The sequence below is a fragment of the Hippocampus zosterae genome, chromosome 4, assembly GCF_025434085.1.
Source record: "Hippocampus zosterae strain Florida chromosome 4, ASM2543408v3, whole genome shotgun sequence".
Lineage (NCBI taxonomy): Eukaryota > Metazoa > Chordata > Actinopteri > Syngnathiformes > Syngnathidae > Hippocampus > Hippocampus zosterae.
Genome location: NC_067454.1, coordinates 10020545 through 10047751, shown reverse-complemented (window position 1 = coordinate 10047751; position 27207 = coordinate 10020545). Strand labels below are relative to the sequence as shown.

The 27207-nt window shown below is 41.1% G+C and overlaps 3 protein-coding genes across 11 annotated transcripts in view; all 3 read left to right on the top strand.

Annotated features, from left to right (window-relative positions):
- Nucleotides 1-92: 92 nt before the first annotated feature.
- On the top strand, nt 93-4220 carry ddias (DNA damage-induced apoptosis suppressor). Of its 2 annotated transcripts, none has more exons than XR_007962013.1 (5): nt 93-671; nt 1325-1486; nt 1650-1758; nt 1955-2147; nt 2718-2866. XR_007962013.1 is itself a non-coding variant. In XM_052062863.1 (5 exons), the coding sequence occupies exons 1-5, from the start codon at nt 502-504 to the stop codon at nt 3820-3822; spliced, it is 1851 nt and encodes a 616-aa protein (XP_051918823.1). In that variant the 5' UTR covers nt 94-501; the 3' UTR covers nt 3823-4220. The 2 variants fall into 2 exon arrangements, 1 of the variants encoding a protein (XP_051918823.1); XM_052062863.1 differs by having other exon boundaries at nt 94-671; nt 1843-2147; nt 2718-4220.
- Nucleotides 4221-5758: 1538 nt separating this feature from the next.
- On the top strand, nt 5759-16638 carry zgc:123258 (uncharacterized protein LOC641502 homolog). 3 transcript variants are annotated; one of them, XM_052062881.1, is made up of 17 exons: nt 5759-5940; nt 7702-7812; nt 8256-8438; nt 8978-9067; nt 9186-9319; nt 9551-9702; nt 9779-9875; nt 9974-10075; nt 10701-10782; nt 11080-11154; nt 11226-11282; nt 12300-12353; nt 13467-13566; nt 13644-13724; nt 13876-14036; nt 14877-14910; nt 15712-16638. In XM_052062881.1, the coding sequence occupies exons 1-17, from the start codon at nt 5887-5889 to the stop codon at nt 15750-15752; spliced, it is 1608 nt and encodes a 535-aa protein (XP_051918841.1). In that variant the 5' UTR covers nt 5759-5886; the 3' UTR covers nt 15753-16638. The 3 variants fall into 3 exon arrangements, with proteins under 3 accessions (XP_051918841.1, XP_051918843.1, XP_051918842.1); XM_052062883.1 differs by lacking the exon at nt 12300-12353; XM_052062882.1 differs by lacking the exon at nt 14877-14910.
- A 1201-nt stretch (nt 16639-17839) lies between these two features.
- Nucleotides 17840-27207, top strand: part of trpm7 (transient receptor potential cation channel, subfamily M, member 7) — a 40054-nt gene continuing 30686 nt past the window's right edge. For 2 of the 6 annotated variants that reach the window (XM_052062826.1, XM_052062825.1), the window contains exons 1-3: nt 24116-24390; nt 25536-25615; nt 26702-26740. In XM_052062826.1, the coding sequence (XP_051918786.1) occupies nt 24337-24390; nt 25536-25615; nt 26702-26740 (173 nt within the window). In that variant the 5' untranslated portion in view covers nt 24116-24336. Of the gene's footprint in view, nt 18354-23967; nt 24391-25535; nt 25616-26701; nt 26741-27207 lie in introns of those variants that run through there. The other 4 variants (XM_052062829.1, XM_052062830.1, XM_052062827.1 and 1 more) reach the window with 4 other exon arrangements.

Sequence of the window (27207 nt, the reverse complement as noted above, 5' to 3'; positions counted from 1 at the left end):
CACACATTCCCTCATGACCCTGACATTAAAAGAGACATGAGTTCAGGGTGTACCCTCCCTACTACCCGAAGACAGCTGGAATAGGCTCCAGCACGCCCACGACCCTCGTGGAGATAAGCAGATTAGAAAATGGATGGAAAGGTGGTCGGTGATTGTAATAATCGACAGAAAGAAGACAACAGACATTGTAATTTAGAAGAATATACAGATCACATCTAACAGTGGTCGAGTGCGTCACCGATAGAATCCATTAGGGGGCAAAGGAGAGCAAGCACCTCCGGCATCCGCATGCGCAGAGAACGCGAAGAAGAAAACTTAAAGAAACGAAAATGATTGGTTGACATTTTCGAAACGGTGTTAGTTTTAGCCAAGTTTATTTTCAACTGTTAGTCCCGTTTTTGACTGCGGCTATATAAATAATACGTAGCAGTGGTGAACTTGCCGAAAAGCGTAATGTTTAGAGAGTTCGCCCTAAGACGTCAGCATGTTAGATACTAGCCGATGGTCTCTCCTCCACTCTGCAGTAAACTTCAACCGCTGGCGGACAAAATGTCTATTCAACGAGCTCTGGTGGGCTGTACCGTGCTGTCCTTACAAGATGCCTGCGTGTTTTATCCATGCTGTAAAAACTGCTTTTGCAGAATGGACGTGGAGTCGCACGACACGACGAGGTAAAAGTATCAAAACCAACACTAACCATGATTGCTATTGAGAGGAGTGAGTCCTAACCGTAAATTGACATTCTAAATTGTTAAACAAACAAACAAAAACTGTATAGTGATACCAAGCTCATACAATTAAGTTAATAGGAACACATTTAATGACGTTTAAATTGAGATATCAACACTTGACATTTTTAAACAAATACAATAACAAGGAGCTTTAAAGTCACCATAGTATTTATTACATTCTGTCAAAACACCAATGTTATTTGTTATTGCTCTGGCTTTAACTGAAACGCTTGTTAAAAGCTTTTAGAAGTTGCGTTTGTACAGTGCTCCCACAACACACACACAGTCTACATTGATATTCTCGTTCATGTGATGTTCTGCCTAATGTCTTAAGCTAGAGACTGAGCTGCACTGTACTAATGGCAGGGTTGGACAAGCACGTTTTTTTTTTTAACAATGATACGGGTTTGTTCTATCCGCCCCAATTCAGGAGAAAATTCCACATGTTAATAATCATCTCAGGAGGCTGCCATTTTGTCCTGTACTGCCACTTGTTTAGGTGTGACACCTGCGGTCAATTTAATGAGCTAATGAATTTGTTAACCATTTTGTATCTGTATTCACGTTTCCCCATTTTTGTGATTCTACCAAAGATCCAGTTGTTCCAAGTGTGCCTACAGCTGTGTGAGAGATCATCTGGAGTACAGATATCGTCTTTCACTATTGGTGACCAGGGACACCAGTATTTTTGGAGTTACGGTGTTTGGCAGCTGCCTGAACCCATTCTTTGGCATTCCCGCAACTCAATTTCAAAGGTGAGAGAGGGCATCCTTCAGGCTGCGGTCGAAGAGGATTAAACAACTTCTATAAATATAGTGAACATTTATTTGTTCAGACAATGTTTGAAGGATCATTTTAACAGTCTCAACTACCATGTAAGTGTATTGATCAGTCTGGCATTCATTTGGACTTTGACAGGGTATTGGAGAAGTCGGATGGACCATTTGAAGCATCAACCAGATCCAAAGTGTTGGCAAGGGCCGTCGAGGACTGTTTTGTTGGCAGAAATCTTGTTTTTGGAATAAAGGTGTGTTGGAAGTCTTGTATTAAAACAATGCCTGTCATGTCATTGCAGTATGTTTGTGACCCCAGCGCTCTTTGTGCTCTGCAGGTGACAGATTCAAAAAGTTGCCCATGGTCAAAAGATCATAATCCGGAAGCCTTTGATCACAAGGACATGGCACAGTTTACTGCCACCCATCTGATTTTCCCTAAATTCGCAGGCCTGGAGGGCCACTCTGTCCTTAGGTACTACCGACTCCTTCGGAAAGCAGAAGCACATCATCGAGAGTCTGTTGATCCAAACAAGTCCTGCGGGATCCTGACAACACCGCGACTACAGATCCCTCAAGATTCTGCTGTCGGCAGCTTCAATAACATCACTCTGTCCCGTCTTTTTTCCCACGCCCTGCAAAGGTAATGTGTGTGTTTTGTAAGAATATTAAATAAGAATATAGCTGCAGAATTTGGGCAAATAGTGATTGAACAGTAGATTGGAAGCAATGTCTTGAGAGTTGTCGTCGTATATTACGAGGCAGGCTTTTATTTGCACAAACAGTAATTGAATTCAGACCATGACCTGTTACAAAATTATTAAATGTAAAATTGTTGAACAATGTTTTCATTATATTCATCAAGTCAATAACTCCGTACTTAATTACATAAATCAATTTATAGGAAATGATTGAATAATTATTTTAATTAACCAATATTAGAAGACTGCAGTATTAAAGCAAGAAATATTAGTCTTCTTGATAATGCAAATTATCAGTGAGCTGGATTAAAGTCTGCCCAGAATATTAGCACCAGCACAATCTCATGAGTCTTCATCATATGCTTTCATACAGTTGACACCGCTCTAAACTTTCAGCCCGGAACGACATTCCGTCTCCTCTCAGCGACGATGATTTGCTCGCGGTAAAGCCAGCATGGGTGCCTCATGCAAATGGAAGCATCACCTCCAGTCACATTTGTTCTGCCTCACAGGTCGCAGCACCACGGTGGCAGCTTAACTCCCACGCCGCCATGGCAACAATCACTGGGACTTGTTACTTCATCTGCCGAGCAGGAAGAGGAAGAGGAAGACTGCTGCACATGCGATGACAGCCAATCAACTGGCAAAGAAAAAGGACGGAGCACTTTTTTTGACACCCCGCCATTTTCTCTATGCTGGCCTGCCGAAAATGCCAACTCCTCCATTTTGAACCATGTGACGCCCCCCAAGCCTTCTCGTGTGAATTATCCACTGGCCTCTGAGAGTCGGGCCTCCAGACAACAGAATGATTCACCGGTGTCGTGTTCATTAGTGTGGGAGGATTTGCCTTTTTCGGAGAGTCTGACAGCGTTTTTGAATGAGGAAGACAAATATTTCTTCATGATAAGAGACAAAAACTTGCCCAATGAATCAATTTCTACTTATACCAATAACACAAAGCCGCCAGGAAGTAAATCCCGGATTTCAGCAGACTTCGCTAACACTCGTGTTCTGAATGAAGACAGTGAGGAAATCTACAATTGTTCTCTGGACCTGTTTGGTTTAAGCTCAGTGGATCCACGTGAGGAAGACGTGCAGCCTCCGAGACATCAAAACTGTGTCAAAGGAGCCACTGCTCATAACACACCTTCTCGAGGCATGACAACCCCCCACCAGGATTATCCACAACGTCTCGACTTTATCCCATCATCTCAGTCTACTCCCATTGTTAGAATCCGTCCTTCCTCCTCCTCCTCATATCCTTTGTCATCCACTAGACATAAAAACTTTTCAAAAAGACGATCCAGGAAGCACAGTCTTGCGATCCTGGGAGGGATTCTGAACAGGAAGCTGGCAGGTGAATGTGATGCACCTCAGAGCCAATCAGAGGACAACTTTGTCATTGTCCTGCCCACTCCTGCTGAACTCAAAGTGGAAAATTGTCGCTCTCAGGAAAATCTGCCATCAGAGCCAGCGCAACCAAAGCACCATGATGCAGCAGTATGTGATCGAAACACACAGTTGGATCACACAATCAATGAGATGCCAGCTCATGGTTCCTTGTTTAAAGACCAAACATATGATTGGTCCAGAGACCTCTTCTCGGACTCTGTCTGAAAACTTATGTCCACTCTTCCTTTTATTTAAATGATGGAGCTGACCAATTACAAGTAAATGAAATTTGATAATTTCCCACGACACAGTAATTTGCCCCGGCATTCTGATTGGGAATCACTGCGAGAGAAAACGGATGGATGTATTTATTTATATGCACACTGCACTTTTCGTTCTATACAGCGTAGACATGGTTTTTTTAAGGTCGTGAAACTGCTCACTCAGAGTGTGTGTGTGTGTCTGTGTGTGCGCGCATGCGTGCGTGTGTGCGAGACGGAGAGGATGATGTTCTTTTTGCCTCTACTTGTAAAAATGTCCCGCAGCAGTTTCTTTTCAGCGGGTTTCGCAACCTGTATGATTGCAATTTAACAGAAGAGATTAAATAAATGTATGAAACCACACAGGTGTCTTACTTGTTGGTGCTGTTAGTGTTTTAAATTGAAATTATCACATTGGAATTGTACAAACCCAATTCCAATGACTTTATGATGTTGTGTTAAACATAAATAAAAACAGAATACATTGATTTGAAAATCATATTGTATCTACATTTAATCAAATACATGACAAAAACAAGATATTGCATGTTCAAACTGATAAACTTTTTAGTAAATCATTAAATTGAATTTTATGGCTGCAACACGTTGCGAATCATGGCAACACGGTGCCATGATTCGCTATAAAAGTAGATTCCCTAAATTGCTGAGTCATTCACAAGCAAAGATGGGGCATGTATTGCCTCTGTGTGAACAACTGCATAAAAAAATACTCAGTTTAAGGACAATGATCCTCAACGTATAATTGCAAGGAATTTAGGGATTTCAACTCCTGTCCATAATATCAAAAAACTCAGGAGAATCTGGAGAAATCACTGCATGTAAGCGGCAAGGCCGAAAACCAACATTGAATATCCATGACCTTCGATGGAACTGTATAAAAAAAAAAACATGAATGTGTAAAGGATATCACCACATCGCCTCGGGAATACTTCAGAAAACCAATGTCAGTAAATACAGTTCAGCGCTGCATCCTTAAGTGCAAGATAAAACATGCCAAAAGCCATTTATCAAGACACTTAGAAACGCCGCCGGCTTCTCTGTGCCTTAGCTTGGCTAAGATGGACCGATGCAAAGTGGAAAAGACTTCTGTCGTCCGACGAGTCCTCAAATTATTTTGGGAAATTGTGGACGTCGTGTCCGCCCATGCCGAAGTGGAGAACTACCATCCGGACTGTTATGGACGCAGAGTTCAAAAGCCAGCATCTGTGATGACATGGAGATGTGATAGTCCCTATGGCATGGATAACTTACACATCTGTAAAGGCACGATTAATGCTGAACGGTACAAAGAGGTTTTGGAGAAACGTGCTGTCATCCAAGCAGCATCTTTTTCATGGATGCCCCTGCTTATTTCAGCAAGTCATCCCCAAACCACATTCTACACGTGTTCCAACAGAGGAGCTTCGTAGTATAATGGTCCGGGTACTAGACTGATCCGCCTGCAGTCCAGACCTGTCTCCCATTGAAAATGTGTGGCACATTATGAAGCGTAAAATATGACAGCAGAGACTTCACACTGTTGAACAGCTGAGGAGGCTATACATTAGAATGGGAAAGAATTCTCAACACAACGTCCCAACTTCATTGGAATTGGGGTTGCAAAGATGATAAAACACATAGTTGCATTTCGATACGTATATGAAGATGTGGGAAACAGGTCCTGGTCAAAGGTGGCAACTGGCAAGCACAAATACTAGTGTCCAAAAAAAAGAAGAAGTGATTAATCTGGAAGCACTGTTAGAAAGTGCACAACAGGACAGTCAATTCTGATTTATCGCATTCGGAATTCGTTGGAAAAAACATCAACTCTTCACGATGGTCCTTGTGGGCGCTACTTGTGTAGTTGTTGTCCTGACAGGCAAATAATTGGCCAGACGAGTCACGTGCCATCCGACCGATAGCGGAAGTAGCCATATAGCTCGCGACTGCGAAACGTAACGAACGTCGATACGAAGGAACGACGCTAGCCTCACAAAGTTGTCAATGTGAGGACTCTACAGTCGAAGAGATGAATACAGCAGTCATATTTGTTTTCATGACGGTTACCTTTCTGACCTCGCAGGTATGTGTGGGAGAGGGAACAAAAAAGCGGGGCCGAATGGATTTGATGACCACTTCCATAATTATGTCAAATCAAAGTCGGGCGGTGATTGAAGGCGTTGTAAATGGAACGTTACAGAAGACGCGATAAACGGCCCACATTATGATATTTATGTTAAGTACATACTGTACATTAATTAAAACTGTGTTATATATGCTTTATTGTCAAGCAGGGGAAGAAAGACTAATGACAAGATTTGTTTTCTCTTTACTTGACCCTCATTGCGCATGTGTGAATACAATGAGATTTTTATAATTGTAAAATATATTTTGGGGGAAAATTGTTTTTCTTTGTGTGTGTGTGGGGGGGGGGGTGTCACTTTATTCATGTCGACAATTAAACTTTAGTCTGTTTCATGACTCGTTGGCAAAAAGGCTTCTCAGTAAACGGAACCATACGTCTGCATTCAATCGAACGCAAGAGTATCAAACTTGTTTTCATCACGGTGCACATCGTACTTATGGTTGCACAAAGGTTGTCAAATCACATATAGGCATAATCGCAAGGGTTGAAAATTATGAAAGCACGCCCCAAATTAAGGGTGGCATACATCACTCCCCCAATTTCACCCCAGAGAGCCACTCGCTATGATTTATTGGGAGTCCTGAAAGCATAATTAATTACTTTGTAAACATTTGCAGGCTATTGATTGTCAATTACTGTATTTCTCATCTGTTATTGAATCTTTTGGCTTGTGGTATTTCGTTGCAGCTTTTAACAAAAATATTTTGACTGACCTTATTTGTCAGACAGGTTTTATTTAGGTGATTTTGTAATTGAACAGGTATGAATGTTAGCAGGCTTGGTGTGGCCAGTGAAACTGAACTGGAAAAAGTGATTAGCAACAAAATTATGGTTTTAACAAGAGGGACATATTTTTTTCCACGCAGACTCAGGTAGCATTGAATAGTTTTTTCCCCTCCTTAAAATAAATTAAATCTCCATTTAAATCCTGTTTTATGTTTAGATTAGTTATCTTTGTCTGACCTTTAAATGTGTTCAGTGATCTTAAAACTGCAAAAAAAAAAAACCATTTAGAAGGGACACATACTTTTTCATCTCACTGCACATTGTTTCTAAGTTTTGGGTTTAGTTCAAGGAAAGAATACTGCATGTCTTGTGAAAACAGGTACTGTAAATTTAAAGATATTTAAAACAAATCAGCAACAGAATTATCATCAATATAATCTATAGATCTTGGTCCTATCATTACATAATTGCAGCTGCATTTTACCATGATCTTTTTTTTATGATAAGACTAATGGAACTAGGTTTTGAAATAAAAAAAGTTTTGTCCAAGCTTTCACGGGCCTAAAATGATGTGGAGCTCTTGACCTGACTGATCAAAAGCAGTGTTTCGTAGATTTTTACAGCAAGTACAAATTGTACACCCTCAAACAACATTTGGTTCTCCAAGTACGACCATCATGACCAATGTTAAAATATCGCAGAGTAGTAGGCCCAAGTGTTGATCAGAAATGACTCATAGGTTTTATTCCTGAAAAGTTATTGTGCTGGTGGTGTTTGCTATGTCAATTCGCTCTTTCACTCAAGGAATGACACAGAATTACAACTTTTGGTGGTTGCCACAATATTGTTACACATGGCCACAACAACGTCTAACAAGTTATTATTTGGATGAAATGCAATTGAACTGTTCATAACGTACTTTGAATTGTAATTTTTGTGTGAAACGGATACTCATTCTGCTCCCTCCCACAGATAAACTGCCAAGAGGCTATCCTGCACATTTCAAGCGCAAGCAAAGAACAGGAATTTTGCATCCTTTACAATCACTCATGGACCCCCCTCCCGGAACGCCTTGATGCTACTGTAAGCTTGTCACCTTTAAAAAGTATCCTTACTCAAATAATAATAAATATGTTTTATTTGGAGCACACCTCATATTTAATGTTCATCTCAGTGATACACAAAAGAGATGGGAAAAAGAACATTTTGGCCTGTAACACTTTGGACTAGTCTAGGCTCCATTTTAGCCCTGGCCCCAAAGAGGACAACCAAGATAGAAAATGGATTGATGGATGAATGTCATTTCTTAAATGCTCTTATTGGTTCTGCTTCATTAGGAGAGCAAAATTATACACGCCAGTATGATGCAGTGTGGTTAAAAAAAACTACAAGAGCAACATTAAATATCGTTTGTGTACCATTCTGTGATGCCAAGCTAATATTTTCTTTCAGAATTCTCCCATGTTATCTTATTAGATTGTGCAGGTGAGGTGATGATGTCATCTTTTTGTCTTGTGTCATTTTAGGTGCCATACCCAGTAGTGAACTTGACATCCACAATGCTGTGTGATCCCTCGGGTGTCAGTCCAGACGTGGTGAAGGGGAACGCGGTGGTGGTGATGAGGGGGGACTGTACTTTCAGTCAAAAGGCTCTGGTTGCTCAGTCCCTCGGTGCCACAACATTGCTCATTGCATCCAACATAACAATGGTAATTTGTTTGTTTTTAGAGCCCATCTCTGAAGGTTTATAATTGTCTTTCTATTAATGCCGCAAAAAAAAAAAGCAGCAAAGTACTCCATGAATCTCCTCAATCACTTCAACATTGTTCCTTGGCATCAATCTTCCACATGAGGGTGCCAAAGCACGATAAGTATTGTACAAGCCTTCGATCTCAGCGCAATGAACAACAAAGAGGAGGATTGCCCCACCCCCCAAGCCCCACCCTTAAAAAAAAAAATCCAAAATCTACAGAAAGGTGATGTGATGTGATGTGAACTTTCAGGCATATTTTCCCCAACATCTTGATGAACTCGTAATCTTGCTACTTTGGGAAATTCCATTTTGGAATATTTCTGTATGTACGTCAGCATACAAATCCAACAAGATGCAGAAGTCATTCTGCAGTATATCAGAGAGGTTCACAGCATCAGCGTGTACATGTTTAGTCAATGTAGCGTACATGAAATGGAGTTGACACAAGAAAGTAGCAGCTGTATTGAATGTCATCTGATCAATTTACCTTTTCAGATCCCTCCATCGGCCAATGGCTCAGAGTACTCAAAGGTCCAAATTCCTCTGGCCCTCATGAGGTACAGGGACTTCATGGAAGCTCAACGGGTCAGTCCCCCCTTTCCTCAGACGTTTTTCAGCCTTCAAGTTTTATTTTAATTTTTTTCTGTTGTCACTGAGCAGCAAAAAATTTGACCCTCGCTAAATGATGTCACGTTTCAATCAGGTTTTCGGTGATGAGATGCAGGCAAGGCTTTATGCGCCGCTCTCCTCTTGGATCGACGGCAGCATCGGCGTCATGCTGCTGATCTCCATTGTTACCGTTGCCTTAGGCGGCTACTGGAGCGGAGCCTGTGAGAGGTCAGAGTTCAGTGCAAGATGAGCTGAATTTTTTTTCCCCTCTTCGCGAATCGGCAAATCAGTGGTTAGGGACCTTTGATTTAATGGGAATATTTTTTTCTATAAGTTCAGGATTCTGTTTATAATTTGTAACATAAATTATCAGTTTACAATATATTGAAAAATGTAGTTTTAAGTGTAACAAAATACTTTATTATTATTGTAAATATAATAATAATGTGTTTGTGGCAGAGAGCGTTTGAATTCGGGTGCAGAAGGAGCAAACAGAGACAACAAAGCAGAGAGCGGAGACATTGCCCTCTACTCTCCTTTCAAAGTGTTTATCTTCGTCTGCCTCATGTCTGGCATGCTCTTCCTCATGTATTACTTCTACAATATTCTAAGTAGGTGGGATATGAAAGGAACAATTTTCAATCAAAACATTGCAATTATTTTGACGCACTTTTTGCTTTGCCCCAGTTTATGTCATGATCGCCATATTCTGCATTGCGTCTGCCACCGCACTCTTCAGTTGCATCGATGCGGTGTTGGAGAAATTGGGCTGCGCCCACGGAAAGTATTTGCATCTTTATATCTGACATTTCTAGCCCCGAGTGGCACAAGTGAAATGGTCATGGAAGGCTTCCTTTGTTTAATCATTGTTTTCCTTTTCAGCTTCACCGTTTTCAATGCCAACTTTTCATTGAGATCCCTCATTTTGGCCTCTGTGTGCATAAGCATCTCTGTGGTCTGGGCTGTCTACAGGAATGAAGACAGGTACTTAGTATGCAACCAAGCGAACGGCGAGTCAGGGTTGCAACTTAATGACTTTCTTGTTACATTTTGCCACTTTTACAACTCCTCCCTCGAGTTTTTTTTTAAAGTGACTTGCAACAAGTGACTTGGTGTTGTTGGAGACTTCGTAAGACTTTTGGAGACTCTTTTCATCGCAAGTGATTCTCAGCCCTCTGCTTTCAGACTGTTCAATTGCCCCTGGCTAATTTGACAGTATCACTTCCATCCCCGCAATCCCTATAAATTAAATTCAAAAGTACTTTTTCCAACTGCCATTCCATCGCCGTACGTCAGCATCAGTGTAGTATACTTAATTTGTCTCAAATGGATAATTATAAATTGCAATGCTCAAGTTGTACTGGGCAGACAGACAGACTGACTGACTGACTTTTTGTCGTAGTGTGTTCCAGTAAATGCATTACAACACGGCCATAGTAAAAAACAAAACACCGTTGCAGAAGTACCATAAGGCACACACGATTTACGACAGTCTCAAAGGAGCTGTGTACACTGTACAATATTAAAGAGCCATTCAAATTCAGAGATTCTACTGTACCAATTTTAAAAACTCTTAATGAGTGTTAAGAGCATGTTGTGTTTTTTGAAGGTGGATCTGGATCTTGCAGGACCTTCTGGGCGTTGCTTTCTGCCTCTACTTCATAAGGACCATGTCGCTCTCCAGTTTCAAGGTAGAATGTTTTTCGCACGTAGATGAAACCAAAGCAAATAGATTTCATATTAGACAGCGTATTCGTATGAGCATAAAACAACAAATGGATATGTTTTAATCCCTGAATAGGTGAATCTATGGGGAAACGCTGTACCTCAGAGCCACAACATTATCACTCCTGTTATTCTCTACTATGTCTGCCAAGGATGTTGTTTTCATCACCTTTGACCCTTTGTTAATCTTGAGCAGGACTAAACTAACCCAGATTTTATTATGCGTGGCTTTTTTTAATGTTTTTTTTTTTTTGCACTGACAGATCTGCGTGATTCTCCTGACCCTTCTGCTTGTTTATGACGTCTTCTTTGTTTTTATCACACCTTTCTTCACCAAGGTATCACATGTCCATGTATATTATGCAAATTTGGGAGGGAAACATAATCATAAGATGGCATCTTTTCACAGGATGGCGTTAGCATAATGGTGCAGGTGGCTTTGGGTCCGGGCGCATCAGAGGAGAAGGTAAAGCCTCCATGTAATTTTTTTACTTGCTTATTTAGGGCAAAATTTAGCTGAGCGGCTCCCCACTCATTTCTTTTCTTTTGCCACATTAATTCTTTCACATTAGTTGCTGCTACCCCACATGATTTGAGTTCAGTAGAACTTTTCTTCTTGTATGTTCCAGGCTACTGCTACTCCTCCATTTTGAAAACACGCTTTCCCATAGAAAATAGTTTGAATGGATAATACCAGTGATTAGGGGGGGAAAACATGTCCAGTCTGAACCGAGCATAAAAGCACTACATGTGTCAAATAAATATACGGTACAATAAGAAGAAACTACAGTATTTAACATGCAATGCTTCACAAAGATATCGTACCTCATAACCCTATGTATGTAAATGTTTTAAAATTGACCCTTTCATTGATATTGCGTCTAATAATATGGTGCAACTCATGGTTCCTAAAATACAGTATGGATATTCTTTATTACCAGAGGGAGAGGAGAGATTAGCAAGCGATACAAAAGTGTGTTTGTGCTTCATGACTTATTGGTATTTTTTTGTTTAGGTATCTGCTATGGTCACACAGTCGCTGTGTTTTGTTGTCAATAAAGAGTCCACTGACTAACGTTTCCTGTTAGCGAGGCCATAATGTGGGCTAGTTTGTGGTAGGGGCTAACTGTAAACACAATGGTGTGCCGGTCAGTGCGCAGGTAGGAAGAGACGGGACTCAAATTTGCGATTTAGGAGCATTTACTTGAACTTGTATTTCTCATGGAAATAGACATAAAATAAATAATAATCATAAATTTCTCGCTGTGTATATAGTTTGCAAAACAAGCCACTGTGGCCCTCACAGTGACTGACCATGAAGCTGTGAGGCGGAGCCATCGTGTACAAAAGAGCAGCGTGCGATAGTTAGCTAACCTCTCACAAGCTTCAACCTAATCTTGGTGTCAAAGTGTGGCTTGATCAACATCTGCACTGCCTGTTGTGGACTTAACTGTGCACTGGGGTTGGCGGGGCTCTGTCACAGAGACGAGGTAACGTTGTGGAGGTGCCGGCTGAACCAGAGACTCCCACTGAGACAGTAAGACTAACCATTTTTGGAATCTCTTCATGAAGCATATGTGCAGTTGATTGTGGATGATGTGTTTTTGTTTCCTTTTCCCTCCAATCCGATGCCTCAGTTAAAGACCCTCAACACAAATGCCTCCCTTATAAATAATAAATAACAAATAGTGGTCCTATGTTTCAAACACTACTCATCACTAAATTTCACAATACTAGTAAGTTATCCCAACATACATTAATCAGATTTTATGGTATAGAATGTGACTTTGGGCAGGGGGGGTGTCTCATGGAAATGGTGACATGAGACATGCGACATGACCTCCAGATTAGTTGAACATCTAATCTGGAGGTCATGTCACCATTTGTATCGGGTCATTCACATCTCTGTATCAGACTGCTAATGAATGGTGCTCACTCACAGACACGCTTTCGACTTGATGGGTGGGCAACCACTCCTGAACACTAACCAAGACTCCAGAAAAGCAGTTTTGCATCTCAGTTTGCAAGTTAAAATAAGCATTTTGTGCCTCATACATGAATAACAATACTACCAACAGCCATTTATGCGGCAAGCTCCATGTCGTGTTATCATTGTAACACGGACCTTTCTCTCCGGCGATGCCCACTAGGTTAATTTCACCTTTGTACTACGTGGCTTATTTACAGTGGAATTAATGTTATCTTACTAACATTGTTACTTGGATGACTGTTGAATATGTGGTTTATTACCACGGTGACAAGTACAGTATCTTGATACATCCGTAATGTTTTAGAAAAAAAAAGATTGCTCAAACAGTTAAAAATCTAGCAAAAATAGCACAGGTCAACATTTCACACATTTTTTTAAGAGTTGCAAGTAACCCTCGGTGTCTGAACCCTCATATTATACCTTACAACACATGGTAAAAACTGTGTTGCGCAACTTTAACTTCAATTTTGACAAAAGATGAATTACTGGATGTAGTTTAGGCCACTTTGTCCTGTTTTTTTTCTTTTCAATATGTTAGAATGATAATTAAGTCATCCATTAGCAAAACTGCATCCATCTTTAGGACAGCTTAAGGAAGCAATTTTGTAGAGTAAATTAACGTCCTCTGTACATTAAATAATATAAAGAATTACATTACAGCTTCCTGTCGTGATGCGTGTCCCGTGGTTCTCAGCCCGGGCTCAGAACTTGTGTGGGATGCAGTTTTCCATTTTGGGTTACGGAGATATCATTGTGCCAGGTGAGTGTGCCCACTTCCATTTCTACTCATAATTAGATGCGCATGCTGATATTTAATGATGTCTTTTGATTCATCAGGCCTTTTGGTGGCTTATTGCAGCAGGTTTGATGTTTGGATCAACAGCACCAAGAAGATCTACTTCTTCAGCTGCTGTATAGGTACCTCCAAAATGACCTGCGTGTTTCAAGCCTTCATGACATTCACCCTCTCAACACTGTTATGTAACACGATTGAGTATCTCAGCTCACTGGAAGGTGTCGCCCTAATTTTCGTCTTTGTTTTTATCTTGCTCTCCCATTTGATGTGTAGCCTATCTGCTGGGAATGATAACAACGTTTGCTGTGATGTTGCTGTCGAGGATGGGCCAACCAGCTTTGCTCTACCTGGTGCCCTTCACCCTGATAACCTCTGCGACAGTGGCGGCCTGCAGGGGAGAAATCAGGCAGTTCTGGAACGGGACTTCCTATGAGGTGAGCAGAGTGATAATGCACATAACTTCATTTTTCAATGTTGACAATGATTGTGAGTGCTTTCACTCTCTGTAGTCACAATTTGTTGCTAGCAGTTTAGTGTGTGTGCGTGTGTGTGGGAGTCAGCGAGAGATTGGACAATGTGTGAATTCTATGAGGTGGTGTGCACACATATTGTTGTCCCACATTGTTTTTAATTTCACCACGTGCGTGTGCGTGTTTTTAAAAACAACAATAACCTTTATTTAGCTGTGTGTGGTTGTCGCTGACATGCAGCGTGGCCTGAGCAACACGCGTACTGATTGACTGACTATGAATCCCTCCCAGTGAAAAAAAACATACAAAACCACAGAACTGGCAGGAATTATTTTCCAAAGTAAGTCTTTTATTTTTGGTTTGTTTTTCTGACACTGTCATCTTGCAAGGCTCCCGCCTCCCATGGCAACCATGGGCGCGCATCCGAAAAGTGACGACTCGACTTCCTGTTTGTGAATTAAGATTAATGGTGAAACAAAATATTTATGTGACGTTTTCTGTTTTGAGATTATTGAAGCAAAGCACATGACCAAAACTGTTAAATGACTAATTTTCTTCATGTGGGGAGTCTGCCACGTAAATAAATAAATACAAGTTAAGATTTGAAAAATCCATGTGTGGTTTTTATGAGAGCTTGAGAGACTGTGCGATGGGCTCTGCGTGTTTGTGAGGGTGACTTCGAGAGAATGTGGGCATGAGAAATTGCCTGTGTAACATACGAGTGTGAAAGCAAGAGTGTCAAGTTGTAGGTTTATGTTTTTGCTGGTAGGAGATCACATTGTGACCTGACTTTGTCTTCATCAGGTGTTGGAATCCTCACAAGAACCTTTGTTGCCAGGTGTGCTCCTCCTTATCCCACCCAACAGCTCTTCTTTTGTGTCATGCGAGCTTCTTTTAAACCCCTTTCAGTTTCTTTGAACATTTTAACTCGTTTTTTTCCAGTGTAGTGATCAAGAAAATTTTAACTATGGGCGCTTCTGTCGTTAATTCACCACTAGGTGTCCCTATGCATCCATCTAATTTCTATTGTGCTTGTCCTCATAAGGGTCAGGGGTGAGCTGAAGCCTGTCTCAGTAAATTTTGGGTACGCCTTTCACGAGTTGCCAGCTAATGGTACGGCACAGACAGACAGACCAACATTCACACTCATATTCAAACATTCGGTTGATGTGGGAGGAAGCCCACACAAGCACAGGGTGAAAACAAAACAAAAAAAAACCCCTTGACTCTAAGGCAGACATGCTAACTCGCCATTGACTGTACTCTTTTGGTGCCCCTAGTACATTTTTTTTTAAGTTCTCGGAGAAGCAAACTAAATTTCTGAAACTATGAGATAGGGTAACTATGGAACAATGCATATTACACGCATTTCTGTATTAGTTAATGGCCCACAGGCTTTTGTCCCTCTCACCCCTTCGCTCTCTATGCTGTTTAACATTCATGTTGTCATCCGCATGCTGCCGCATGCTATTAACTCATTCACTCGGTCCAGAATTGGCTGGTACTGAATGAGTTAACCAGGGTGGGCTTGTTGCGGCATGGAGTTTGATAGATTGATGGATGCGTTGTCTGTCACCCTCACTCTCGTTGTTTCGTAGAAACAACAACATGGATTTTAATGTCTCCATTCTCTTTACAGAGGCAAGAAGTGACCACCCAATAGAAGCAGAACCGTGCTGACCTCCATGTCAACTGTTGGAATATCTTATTTGTATATTTTACTATGAAATTGACAAAGCAAGGGACAGTGATGTATCAATAGATTCTTAGATCAATATGGATTAATTTTGACTGCTTTGCAGAGCACATTATGTGTGGGAGTTTTTTGTAGCAATGGAAAGGCTTTTTCAGTGCCTGTCATGATTTCAGGAAGAAAAAAAAAAATCTTTCACATCTTTGCCTACACATCCTGCCTTGGAAATGATTGAACACATAATAATAGAAAGCACTTTACAAGAATTATGAGTGTAGGCTGGGAGAACCAAGAAAAAAAACAGCCACAAGTTCCTTTTTGATAACTTTGGATTTCTGTGTTCGGCCTGGTTCACATGATAAGGATAATTAGCCCCTTTTTAACCCCAAACATCCCCTCCCAACAATTGTGAGGACACTCCTATTATCATAATGACTCCATAGATAATCACATCAGATATTCCTGCCATGTGTAGTGTATTCAAAGGCATGGACTTTTCCATGCCTTTTCTTTTTGTTGCTTTTTTCCTGCTAATAACAATCCACAAACTATCGCCACTGCTTCCTCTTTGTCCACCATGTTTGTTTACTCTCGTGTTATGTTTAATAGTGAGAGGTATAGTGAGATTCCCCCATCTGACACGAATGTGGTTTGTGTGTGATGTTTTGGCTATGCCATGTAGCTGCACACCACACGCTGCACGTTCAAACCTGTTATACCTGTGATATTTTTTTTTCCGCCATATGAGTCGGTGGTCACAGATTTCGCAGGTCTGCCGACAATTTTAAAATCTTGCAGTGTGAACCAGGCTTTAGTTGTTTTTACGATGTGATTTGTTTGTTGCCTTACATTAAATTAACACGTATGTTGTCATGTGTTTTGCTGTAAATATCTTCTATATACCCGAAACAACTTTCCTTTGTGTTTGTATTTGTGAAACATTTTCGCCCCATAAGAAGTCATGGAAATAGATGCTGTCAAGAAACCCGAATTAACTCTACAAACGGCTTTTTAAGTTACATTAACTTTCATATAAGTAAAAAAAATAAGTCACCCTACAAACACTTAAAAGAAAACGAGCAACATAGAGGTGCAACAATTAATTACTCAACTACTGTACCAATAAATTATCAAATTGATCACTTATTTTTGATAATCTATTAATCGTTTAGACCGTGTTTAATTTAAAACTGCAAATTGGAATGCCAGTCTCTCAACAGTAAGAATTCTCAGATTTCTGTTGCCCTTCACGAAAGCATGTAAAATATTGACTCAAAATAAAAATTTCAATAATCGTTTTACCTGGGTAAACTGTGGTCATCATTTTTGCCTATTTTCTGACCTGTTATAGATCAAACAAGCAAAAGAATTTGTATTTTCTGCACTGTCAATTTAAAATGGTGTCCTGTTTTTTAATATGGAGATGGTAATTAAAACGTGTTTATTGTTCATCAGTTGATTGACAGAACAATTGACAAATTAATCTATTATTAAAATAATTTTGCAGTTCAATAAAAGTAAAATTAAATATGGATTAAAGAGACAAATAAGAAAAAAAACTATTGTCAAGTTTAGCTCAGAATAGTGTTAAGTCTTCATGAAAGATTTCCCACTCAAAATGGATACTCATTCACAAGGGAAATTACTTTTTTTAGATCTACATCACTAAAATAAGTATTTACTTGATTAATTTCATATTTAAAGAATATAAAAGCAGTTGAGTAAAATGGAATGGACCGACGATTTTAGTTGAATGTAAAGTGAAAGTCAAAATGTTTCTTTACAAGAATGTGTTATATGCGATCTCATGAGTCTTAACATGTCATTCGGATTAATATAACATGGTTGTGGAATCTGAATTAAGCAGCGAAATCTACCCATTTTCACACCCCGCATTAGGCGGCCATTTTGACACTTTCTGTCGACTGAAAATGACTTCACGGTTGCTCAAGTAACGACCAATCACAGCTCACCTGTTTTCTGAGTTTGGTCAGGTGGCGTTCGCAAACTGAGCCATGAACAACTATGATGTCATTTTCATTTGGACAACAAGCGGCAAAATGGCCACCCGCGGAGATGATTAAAAATGGATGGATTTTGACGCTTAATTCAGAGGCCACAAACACAATTTTAATCCGAATACATTGTTTAGACGAGTGTGGTCGCGTAGAATATATTGCCAATAAAATATTTTATTTGACTTCTTCTATATTTTAGTATAAAAGAGAGAGTTGTATTTTTTCCGTGTAAGTAGCCGACATTGTAACGTATTTTCTCCCACAAAACGCCAACACGCTTGTGGGTGACCAGTCTGATGTGAGTAAAACAAAGGCACACGTGGTAAGAGGCTCCTCCCCGGCCATGTGACAAGTGAGAGCTGGGCCGGCTGACTCAGCCGCTCCGTCACGCCGAGTCAGTCTGGAGTCGAACAATTATGAAAAAGCAACCTTCCGTTGGAGCTGCAGCCGAAGCGGATCTCTCCAGCGTCCACCGGGCTTTCTCTCCGAAGCTAATAACACAGAGCACCGCCGATAGATGGCTACAAGCCACGACGCAGCTCCCTCTGAGTCTCAACGGTGACAAGAATGGTACGTAGCCGCTCCCTCCTCATCTGGGAGCCCGCCTTTGAGGCGCTTTTGTCGGCTTGTCAAATTGGCGCCGGTGGGTCGTCGTAACAACCCAGATCGCGATTGTAGTTTCCAACCGTGCATACGTTTGCATCTTCGACCCGAGAGGCACATCGCTTGTGTTTGCTGGCAATGACACTCCGGCAAACACACCGTGGCCTTTTAACGCAGTGAAAAGCATGAAAAGCCCCACGCTTGCTCCCCCACACGGGGCGCATAGCACGCAAAGTGGCTAGCTCATAACGTTCCATGCTAACTAGCTTACAGTAGCAACCCCGATGTTCGCGGCGGTATCAATAACGATGTCAACCCGGAATTTCGACCACAAATATTGACATTCGTAACGACACACTTGTGTTCGATAAACAAGTTGTCATGACCACTGAGCAGTCGTCGTCACTGGGATCGGGAGACACCTGACTCGTTTGGACAGCTTGTTCAGTCACGGAGATAGTGAGGTGCTGAGACCGCCGTTGGAGCCATGCGCTCCCGCCTTGTACTCTTCCCTCTGGGCAGTTTTCATGTGTTGAGCTGAACTTAGTCGTTTCTTTCTTTCTTTCTCAACTTTTACATTTATTTTGGGGGAATGATGCCTTTATATAGATTGAACAATCAGTTAGGATTGTCCAGGTCAAAGAACTATCAGTTTGTATACTAGCTTGCTTGTAGTCCTATATAAAATTGAACTACAGTACATTTATAATTCACAAAAAAATGTTTGTTCGTTTTAATGCGAGCGTATCTTTTGCTATTTGCAAGAGAAAAACTAACCTATTTGCATTTCTCTGCTCTTTCTGAACCCGTAAGATTCCACAAGATATCACTAATAAAGTCCTGGCTAACGGGAAATGACAGTCGTACAGTACAGTACATGCACTAAAACAAATGTTCCCACTAATTTTCCATGCGTCTCAGCATTCATACAAACTCCCTGCCTTGGACCAACTTCCTTGTCCATGGTGAGCAACATTGGGCATGCACACATCTGCCAAACTAGGGTCATACCTGTTTGTTGCTTTTGTTTTAGCACATCATTTTAACCATAATTAAGTCTCAATGTAATGTGTATATGCATATGGTCCCATATTTTCCACTCACAAATAATGGAAACATGAAATAAAACACCAACATTTCTTGTCACTTGACTGAAGCACACAAAAGAGCCTCATTTAATGGGCTTGTAAACTGTTTCTTAGTTGCATTTCCAGACACTTGTTTTCCAAATCAAATATCTTTTTTAAGGGTAATTTTACAAGATTACATTGAAAAGATAAGTGTTTTTGAATGATAGTTTTCTGTGTAGTTATATTTTCAAATCTTGATATAGGCAGTTAAGATTTTTTTAGGGGTGCTTCAATTACTCGCCGTTTTTCTCTATTCATGTCAGTGCTTGGCTCTTATGTCCTGCACATCCTCTAGCAGGGTTTGCTGTCTGTTAAATTGATACTTGTTTTACTTGGCAACCTACAAGTTAATGCAGTTGTAATACAACAGCCATTAGCTTTAAAATTGTATCATTGTAGCCGACGTGTGCACATTTTGATCATGACGTATCTGATCCACTGGTGAAAGTACACTTTGATTCTCTCCTCTTTCATCTCAAACTGCTTTTAACAACAACGTGTATGAGGGAAAAGTGGTCAGTGGTTACTTTATGTTAACTGTTTTGTTAAGCACTTTGTTACAGCTGCAGCTGTTGTGAAAGCGCTATATAAATCAGGATGTATTGTATTATGCTGTGGGTCCTTGTTTTAAATCGGAGCTTCATTCTTATGGAGACGATGTAACCTCAATTTTGTTATCTTGCTAACGTAATGGGCAATGTAATTTTTTGATGTCATTTTTTCCCCAATCTTAATAATCTCCTCAGGATGCCGGTCACCGCTTCTAAAATTGCCTACATAGCAGTTGAATGGATCATGCAAACTCGTTATTATTTCCATAATTAGAAAACAACTAAATAAAAAATAGGAAAAGGTTTTAAATGAACGTGCTTTCTAATGACGTATACTCACACCGCTGCGTGAACTAGTTTGTTGCAGGCAATTCGTGACCTCGTAATGTCATGTCATAAAAGGAGCAGCAGAACTTATGGTGGTGAAGTACATCAAGAGCTGAATTGTTCATTAATTAATCATTCATCAAATGATGGTTCCTAACTGTAAATCTTTATTAACTGTGTCGGCTATGTTTCAAGTAACCCTTATCGTCGGTGTCGCTGTGAAATTGTAACATCTTAGTGTCGCTCAATGGTAAGAAATAAGTTAACAACGGTACGGCTCCAACAATTAACAAAATAAATTGTATCATTTCATAACAGGAAAGTTTGAGGCAAAAGCTCTGCTTTGACGGTTCTCATTCGAATGTTAATGCACCATTCTCTTTAGAAATAAGTAGGCGCCATGGCGGCGAGCCAGGAGCTAAGACTCCATAAAAGATTTAAAAAATAAAATGTCCAAAGTATGGGATCGGTTCACCCGTAACAAGCAAGACAAAATGCAACGTGTACCACAACAGCACGTCTACGATCACCAACAAACGCGAATGTATTGATGTTAGCACATTTTATCTACCTTGCCATCGCTTGTAAGTTCCCTGCTTGCCTCACATTGTAAATCCGCACACATTCAAAGTCACATACTACAGTAGATCGTGAGGATGGTGACTCCCAAGTGGACAAAATACTATAATTTCATAATGCACAGTCAATTTTGATCCAATTTTGATAACGGCAACTCTAGTTATTCTCAAATTACAGCCTTCTCTATGCTTTCTTATGTCGGTGTTATAAGAGAGATGTTGTGACCTTGTTTTTTTGGCCCTGAGCCATAGATCAACCATTGAGTTAATTACCCAGTTTCCAAGTTCTGTCAGTCACATGACAACAGCACTAGGCTTTTCTCTTGTTTAACATAACAAACAACACACAGAAAATTGAGCGTCAAGACAAAAGATGATGATGGCCAAGAAAAGAAAACCCATCATTTCTCCACAGCGGAAGCCTGAGACGGTCACATGCCCCGGCTTACCCTGCAACTGGATGAGGGTCACTGGACAGAGTTTCGAATGACATGTAAAGTGCTCGTTGGAGCGTTGCATACAGAAGTGCGTGGTTCGCTCAACTGATGATGTCGCAATGCGTGCTCTCACGCTAAATTGCCCCTTTCCCTCCAACCTCCCATACCAACAATCAGGCCCTACACACCGTGAGTGATCTGCATTTATGGAGGGGCAGACCTGGTAATGATCAATTATGTTTTGAGGGGCCGTCTAAGCAGGGCACAACATGATTGGCTGCTTGCGGAGTTGAGTAAACAAGTTGCCTCTTTGAAGTTAAATGCCTCCAATAGATGACTTGCAGATCTCCGGGTCCCACGTTTGCGTGTCATATGCTGCTTTTTTTTGTAATCATCATTACTCTCTGCTTCGTCTTTAGCAACCTCTGATATGCAAGTAATTAATCCAGCATCACACTGTTGCGCTCTTGGATAAATTCTTGCTGTGTGTGTGTGTGTGTCTGTGTGTGTGTTTCTGAGCACTCTTATCTCACACGCTAATACATTTACACCCCACACACACTATTTTGAAGATGACTGATAAAGTTCTTTCCATTGGCCTTGAACAGACTTTAGAGCGTACTCTGTCACAGCCTCACACTTGGTTCATTTTTCAATTAGCACACTGCAATGAAGTGAAGTTCCTGCTTTCTCGCATAGCCTGCCAACTGAATCTTCATAGTGGAGAGCTTGTTCAACAAGTGTAAGGCAACGGCACGTGCGCATAATCGTCTACGTTTGCAGTGGCTCTTGTGTTTAACTAAATGTTTGCCACTGCTCTTTAAAGAAGGCCGGCGCTGGTGAACTCTGCCTCTCATTGGCCCACACAATGGTGAGCTCCAGCTAGAGAGAAGGCATCGCATGCTGTGCATCGCCGGGATGCACACTTGCTTGAAGGTATCGCAGCGAGGCATGGCGTGCCACACCACGCAGTGCACTGCTGAACCATGGCCACAGGGAACAAGTGATTGAGCTGTCACGCTTTAGTCTCACGACTCAGTGCATGCCACCCGTCCAAAGGCTTTGTTTGATTCATTCCCCCATCAATTTTCCTCTTTTTTAAAAAATGTTTAAAGATGTATTTCACTAATGTTAACCCCAGCAGCACATTGCACATGGGGTCATCACATCTGCCTCAGCGGTTCTGAGGTTTTGGATTCGGAATTCGGCTCTGGTCTTGCTATATGAAGTCGATGTGTCCTCCCCGTTTTTAAGGTTGCACAGTACCACTGTAGTTATGACAACGGTGAAAAGTCAAGTGGTTGACTGGTCATTCTTGCTATCTCCATTAGCCCCATACAGCTTCTGTAAATTGGGAATTTCTCAATTGAGACAAATAAAGGTTTTCTTATCTGAAAAGGTGTGAACTTATAAAGATGATTTTAAAAAAATTGTAGTACCGTAACGACAACTCAAAAGACTAGAAACGCCAACACCAAGATGACGCAGCGCATTCTGAATGCCGTAAAGGGCCCGCCCCCCACAGCTTAAAACTATTCCCATTTGTCTAAATCCCCCCCCCCCCCCCCGTGCTGCTTACCTAATGTGAAGCCACTATTATTATTATAATTTTTAAACTAATTGCAGTGGCCTGATGGGACACCAAACTAGTCGTGTAAATCCACCCGTTAGTGCTATTTGACAAATCAGTAACACAAATTGATTATTGACTGCAAGAATTACTGTACTGGTACAATACAGACAAGACATGTAACTACCCTGCATTACAATGGAAGGAATCTCCCCCGAGCCATAACAGGTTGTGCTGCAGTGGTAAAATGTGAGGAAACAACAGCGACTGCATCTCATGCCTCATGTCTGCCTTTAAGGGCTACATTTTTGGCCAGTGTTCATGTTGAGCGGCTGACTCGATAGCCTCCTTTCTAATGGGCGGGGATCAGATTATCTTTCGTCATGCAAAGAGAGCTGGAGGAATGATGGCTTCGCCGACTTATTTGTGTGCATGGAGACAGCACGTGAGCACTAGAAATATTTGCCTCCTGAATACAGTTTTACTAAAACAGTTATGGGGGTGCTGAGTCATATTTCACGCAGGCTACCAAAAAAGGATCCTAAAAAAAAAATTCAGACGGGAAGAGTGAGTGAGTGAGAAAGTATCAGTAAGTGTATGTGTGTGTTTTTGACAGGGCGTCCAGAGAGCGCCAGTCTTTTGTTGGGTGACATTCTCAGGTACCATGGTTACAGGTTAGCCCAGCTCAATCCGGTTTTAACACTGCGCTGGGCAAGGCGGATTTCAGCTCCAACTGAATTACCTGCAACTATGTTTGATGAGAGAGAATGGGCAGAATCATCAATCGAATTATCGATCCCCGAACCTCAGAACTCTGAGGCAGATTGGTGACCATCTGCTCACCGTGCTGCCTTGCATGGTGCATAAAAGAGTTTGTATATTGGTGCATATTTGGTTCTAGCGCAGTCCTACCTGACACAAATCAACAAATAAAGGATGACTCTTTAAGAGACTTTGCACGCGTGCGTGCGGTCACAGTAGATGGTGTATTCCAGTAGGTAGATAGTTGTTTATCATTGAGGCCTCGGCCCTTCCTATAATCCTGTCCTGCGCCACCTTCATCTGGGCCTCTCTCACTCTAGTCTAACATCTACTTGTTCTCAGACACATTCATCTGCCTCCCGACAGAGGCTTCTTACACATTAACTGTCCGTGGCATTATTGTTAGGCGGCCACATCTCGGTGTTCACTCAGCATTTAGCTCTCGGCCAGATCGGTGCGCTAAACACAGGACATTGCGCTCATACTCTTGGTGAAGCGGACGACCTCATTGTGATATTGATGGTGGTGATTGGTTGCTAAAGGCAGATTGGGGAAGTTGCGGCTTTGTCCAGGAGATGCTTGAAGGTGCATTGGGATGTTTTTCTACAAAGCCCTTGAATACAGAAATGAAGATGAAGAAGACAGTCAGGTATGCTATCAAGTGATTGACTGATCTTATTCTCTTTAGAAGCTACAGAGTTTACTAAACCAGCAGGACCTCAGAGTGAGGCTTGCAAATGCGCATTTAGACTGGATGTGGATTAAGGCTTTCACCATCAAATATTTTTGATTTACCTACCTACCTACCTACCTACCTACCTATACACACACACACTTATTTTATTTATAGCGAAACTAGCTGGTTCGCCGCCCTCCGGGCGGCTCATCAGCTAGTTCCTGCGGAAGGCTGGTAAGGTGGTGGTTCACCGCCCTCCGGGCGGCTCATCAGCTAATTCCTGCGGAAGGCTGGTAAGGTGGGCCTTCGGCCCACAAAAGTGTTGTTGCTTGGTTCAACTTTTTGTTCATCTTCATTGCTTATCGCGAAAATAAAGAGATGTTTAGCTCTACTAAATAACTAACAATTTCATTGCAATGCTTGTGGGTAGTCATTTTTTCGCTAAGATGCCCACGCGATCGTAGTGAGCCACTGCCTGGGCGGCGCGCAGCGGCGCGGTGAAGTAGGTACGTTTTGAAAAGGGACAGGCGGAAGGACAGACCGCGTGCGGGACGACGCGCAATATATATATACTGTAGATGTGGAAACTGGTTTGAATTTATAGCCTCTTACTCTGCACAATCCTTGGAAATTTATTTAAAGTGTGTCCAATTTGCTGAACCAGATTTGACAAATTAAAAAAATGCATCCATATGTGGTCTCACGCTAAATTTTAATCTTCCACCAAACAAACTTCAAAACAGCCTCTTCAGTTCCTATTTTAGCATTTTAGGTTGTTTTCAGACTCTTTGAAATAGTTGAAGCGCTTTCATGGATTCCTTGCGTATTCTGGGAGGGATTAGACCTATTAATCCTCTTGAGGACCTCCCAAACTGCACTGGCTGAAAAATAAATTAAACATTCCTCAAATGTAAATCCTTGTTTTTGGGAGGAAAAAAAAGTAACATCCAATGGGATTTATCTTTTCAAATCTACAGTCACTGGCTGACACTTTGAGCTCATATGCAGTACAGCTTCTCAGCTGTTTATATTTAACATATTTACGTTTTTAACCGTTTCCGTGCTGCAGATTTATTGGCACATTCACTCACAATATTCATCTTCTCTTCTCTTGTCAGTCCCAGAAACCCTGGATAGAAAGCACTTTCACCAAGCGGGAATGTGTGTACATACTTCCAGTGTCAAAAGACCCCCACAGGTATGTGTTTGCACTTCAGGAGGGAGACTGGTGGTGGTCGTCGTGGAAACGTTGTAATTGTGTGGTGTCTGTTAGACGTGGCCCAAACCTCAGCCACCACTCTCACGGTGGATAAACGAGTCAGTGTCAGACTGGAATTGTAGGTTGACGATCTTTATCGCCCTTCACTCTCGTGAGCCCTGAATTCAACTTTTTATTTGCCAGCCATGTTTAATCTTTACCGTGGACCTTACGTTAAATGTCAGGGTTTTTTTTGGTTGTTGTTGTTTTAATCAGATGATCCCCCCCCCAAAAAAAAAAATCCAACTGCATTTACCAGGACTTTCTTTAATATCTCAGTTGATGGCATCTTAATGTTTATGACAAAATTCAGGAATATACAGGAAGCGGGACTCTATGATTTGGTGTCCTTAATGAAGGTCTAATTTGATTTTTTTTTTCAAAGCAGAATATCCTATTGTGATGTTTTGGGACAATATTCATGGTACAGATCACTGTTACGGTACATATTTTGTATAAAAATGCTTTAAAAAGTTACTAGTTATTCGATATAGTTGATTCCCACCGTTGGAACAATTTACTGTTTAATCATTTTGTGTCATAAATGATCTCAGATTTTAGTTACCGGTACTCTTTTTAACTAACATGCATTCGTCTACCTTCCGGCACAGTTATTCTTTTTCTTTGTGTTTTCTTTTTAATCAATAATTTGCCTTTTCTCCTCCAGCTCCGGCGCATGTTAGTACTCATGGCTAGGTTTGTGAACTTTGAATCATGGCCCACATATTAGGCTGCCCTTATGATTGGACAAAATATCAGTACAGCAGTGTATCATATCTCAATGTCCTACGTTGTAAGTTATCAATAAAATAACATCTTAAAATATCCAGGCCCTTCTCAGAGCTCCCATTGTGTAAAAGTCCCTTAATGAGGTTGCACAACTCCGAATGAAAGTTCCAACAGCCCAGTTGAAAATCATCTTGTTGGCCCTCATGGTGATATTATTGCATGGTAGCGCTCGCAGTGGCCTCTGTTTTGAATTCGGGCTTGTGAATGCTTCATGTCATGTGTTTAAATTCCTTCTAGATGCCTTCCAGGATGCCAGATTTGCCAACAGCTAGTTCGGTGAGTACTGCCTCAGTCTTTGTTTCCTACATTCTTTGGTCAGACAGGATTAGCCTGCTACCCAGAAGCAGCCTGAAGGCAAAGAGTGTAATTCCATTGAGGAGAAACCCACCTCAGGAAGTAATTAACTTCCAGGCTTTGTGATGTACCAAATTCTTCTTCAAGCTAATGATTCCAGTGGAAAACCTGATGTTGCCCATTTGATCGTGACCCGGAGCTCATTAAAAGATAAATACAGTAGTCACTTTTTTAAGTGTAGACTTAATTCTATACTGCTCATTGAATTGAGGTCTGAATTTTCCCGCAAAGGTTTGGCAAGATTCCACTGCATTTTTAGCCTTACTTTAATTTTGATTCATGTTGCATTTTGAAAGGCTTAAAAGTGCTCATATTTCAAATAAAGTGTTGAAAGTCGGTTTAAAATGACACAATCTCCCATCACGACAATACTTCTTTTATTTCTTTTC

Bases quoted from the DNA above. Each gene is read 5' to 3' on its own strand.
- ddias (XM_052062863.1), top strand. From the start codon at position 502: ATGGTCTCTCCTCCACTCTGCAGTAAACTTCAACCGCTGGCGGACAAA. The intron at 672-1,324 runs GTAAAAGTATCA...ATTCTACCAAAG, and splicing joins GAGTCGCACGACACGACGAG to ATCCAGTTGTTCCAAGTGTG. The intron at 1,487-1,649 runs GTGAGAGAGGGC...GGACTTTGACAG, and splicing joins CCCGCAACTCAATTTCAAAG to GGTATTGGAGAAGTCGGATG.
- zgc:123258 (XM_052062881.1), top strand. From the start codon at position 5,887: ATGAATACAGCAGTCATATTTGTTTTCATGACGGTTACCTTTCTGACC. The intron at 5,941-7,701 runs GTATGTGTGGGA...TCCCTCCCACAG, and splicing joins TTACCTTTCTGACCTCGCAG to ATAAACTGCCAAGAGGCTAT. The intron at 9,068-9,185 runs GTCAGTCCCCCC...CGTTTCAATCAG, and splicing joins ACTTCATGGAAGCTCAACGG to GTTTTCGGTGATGAGATGCA.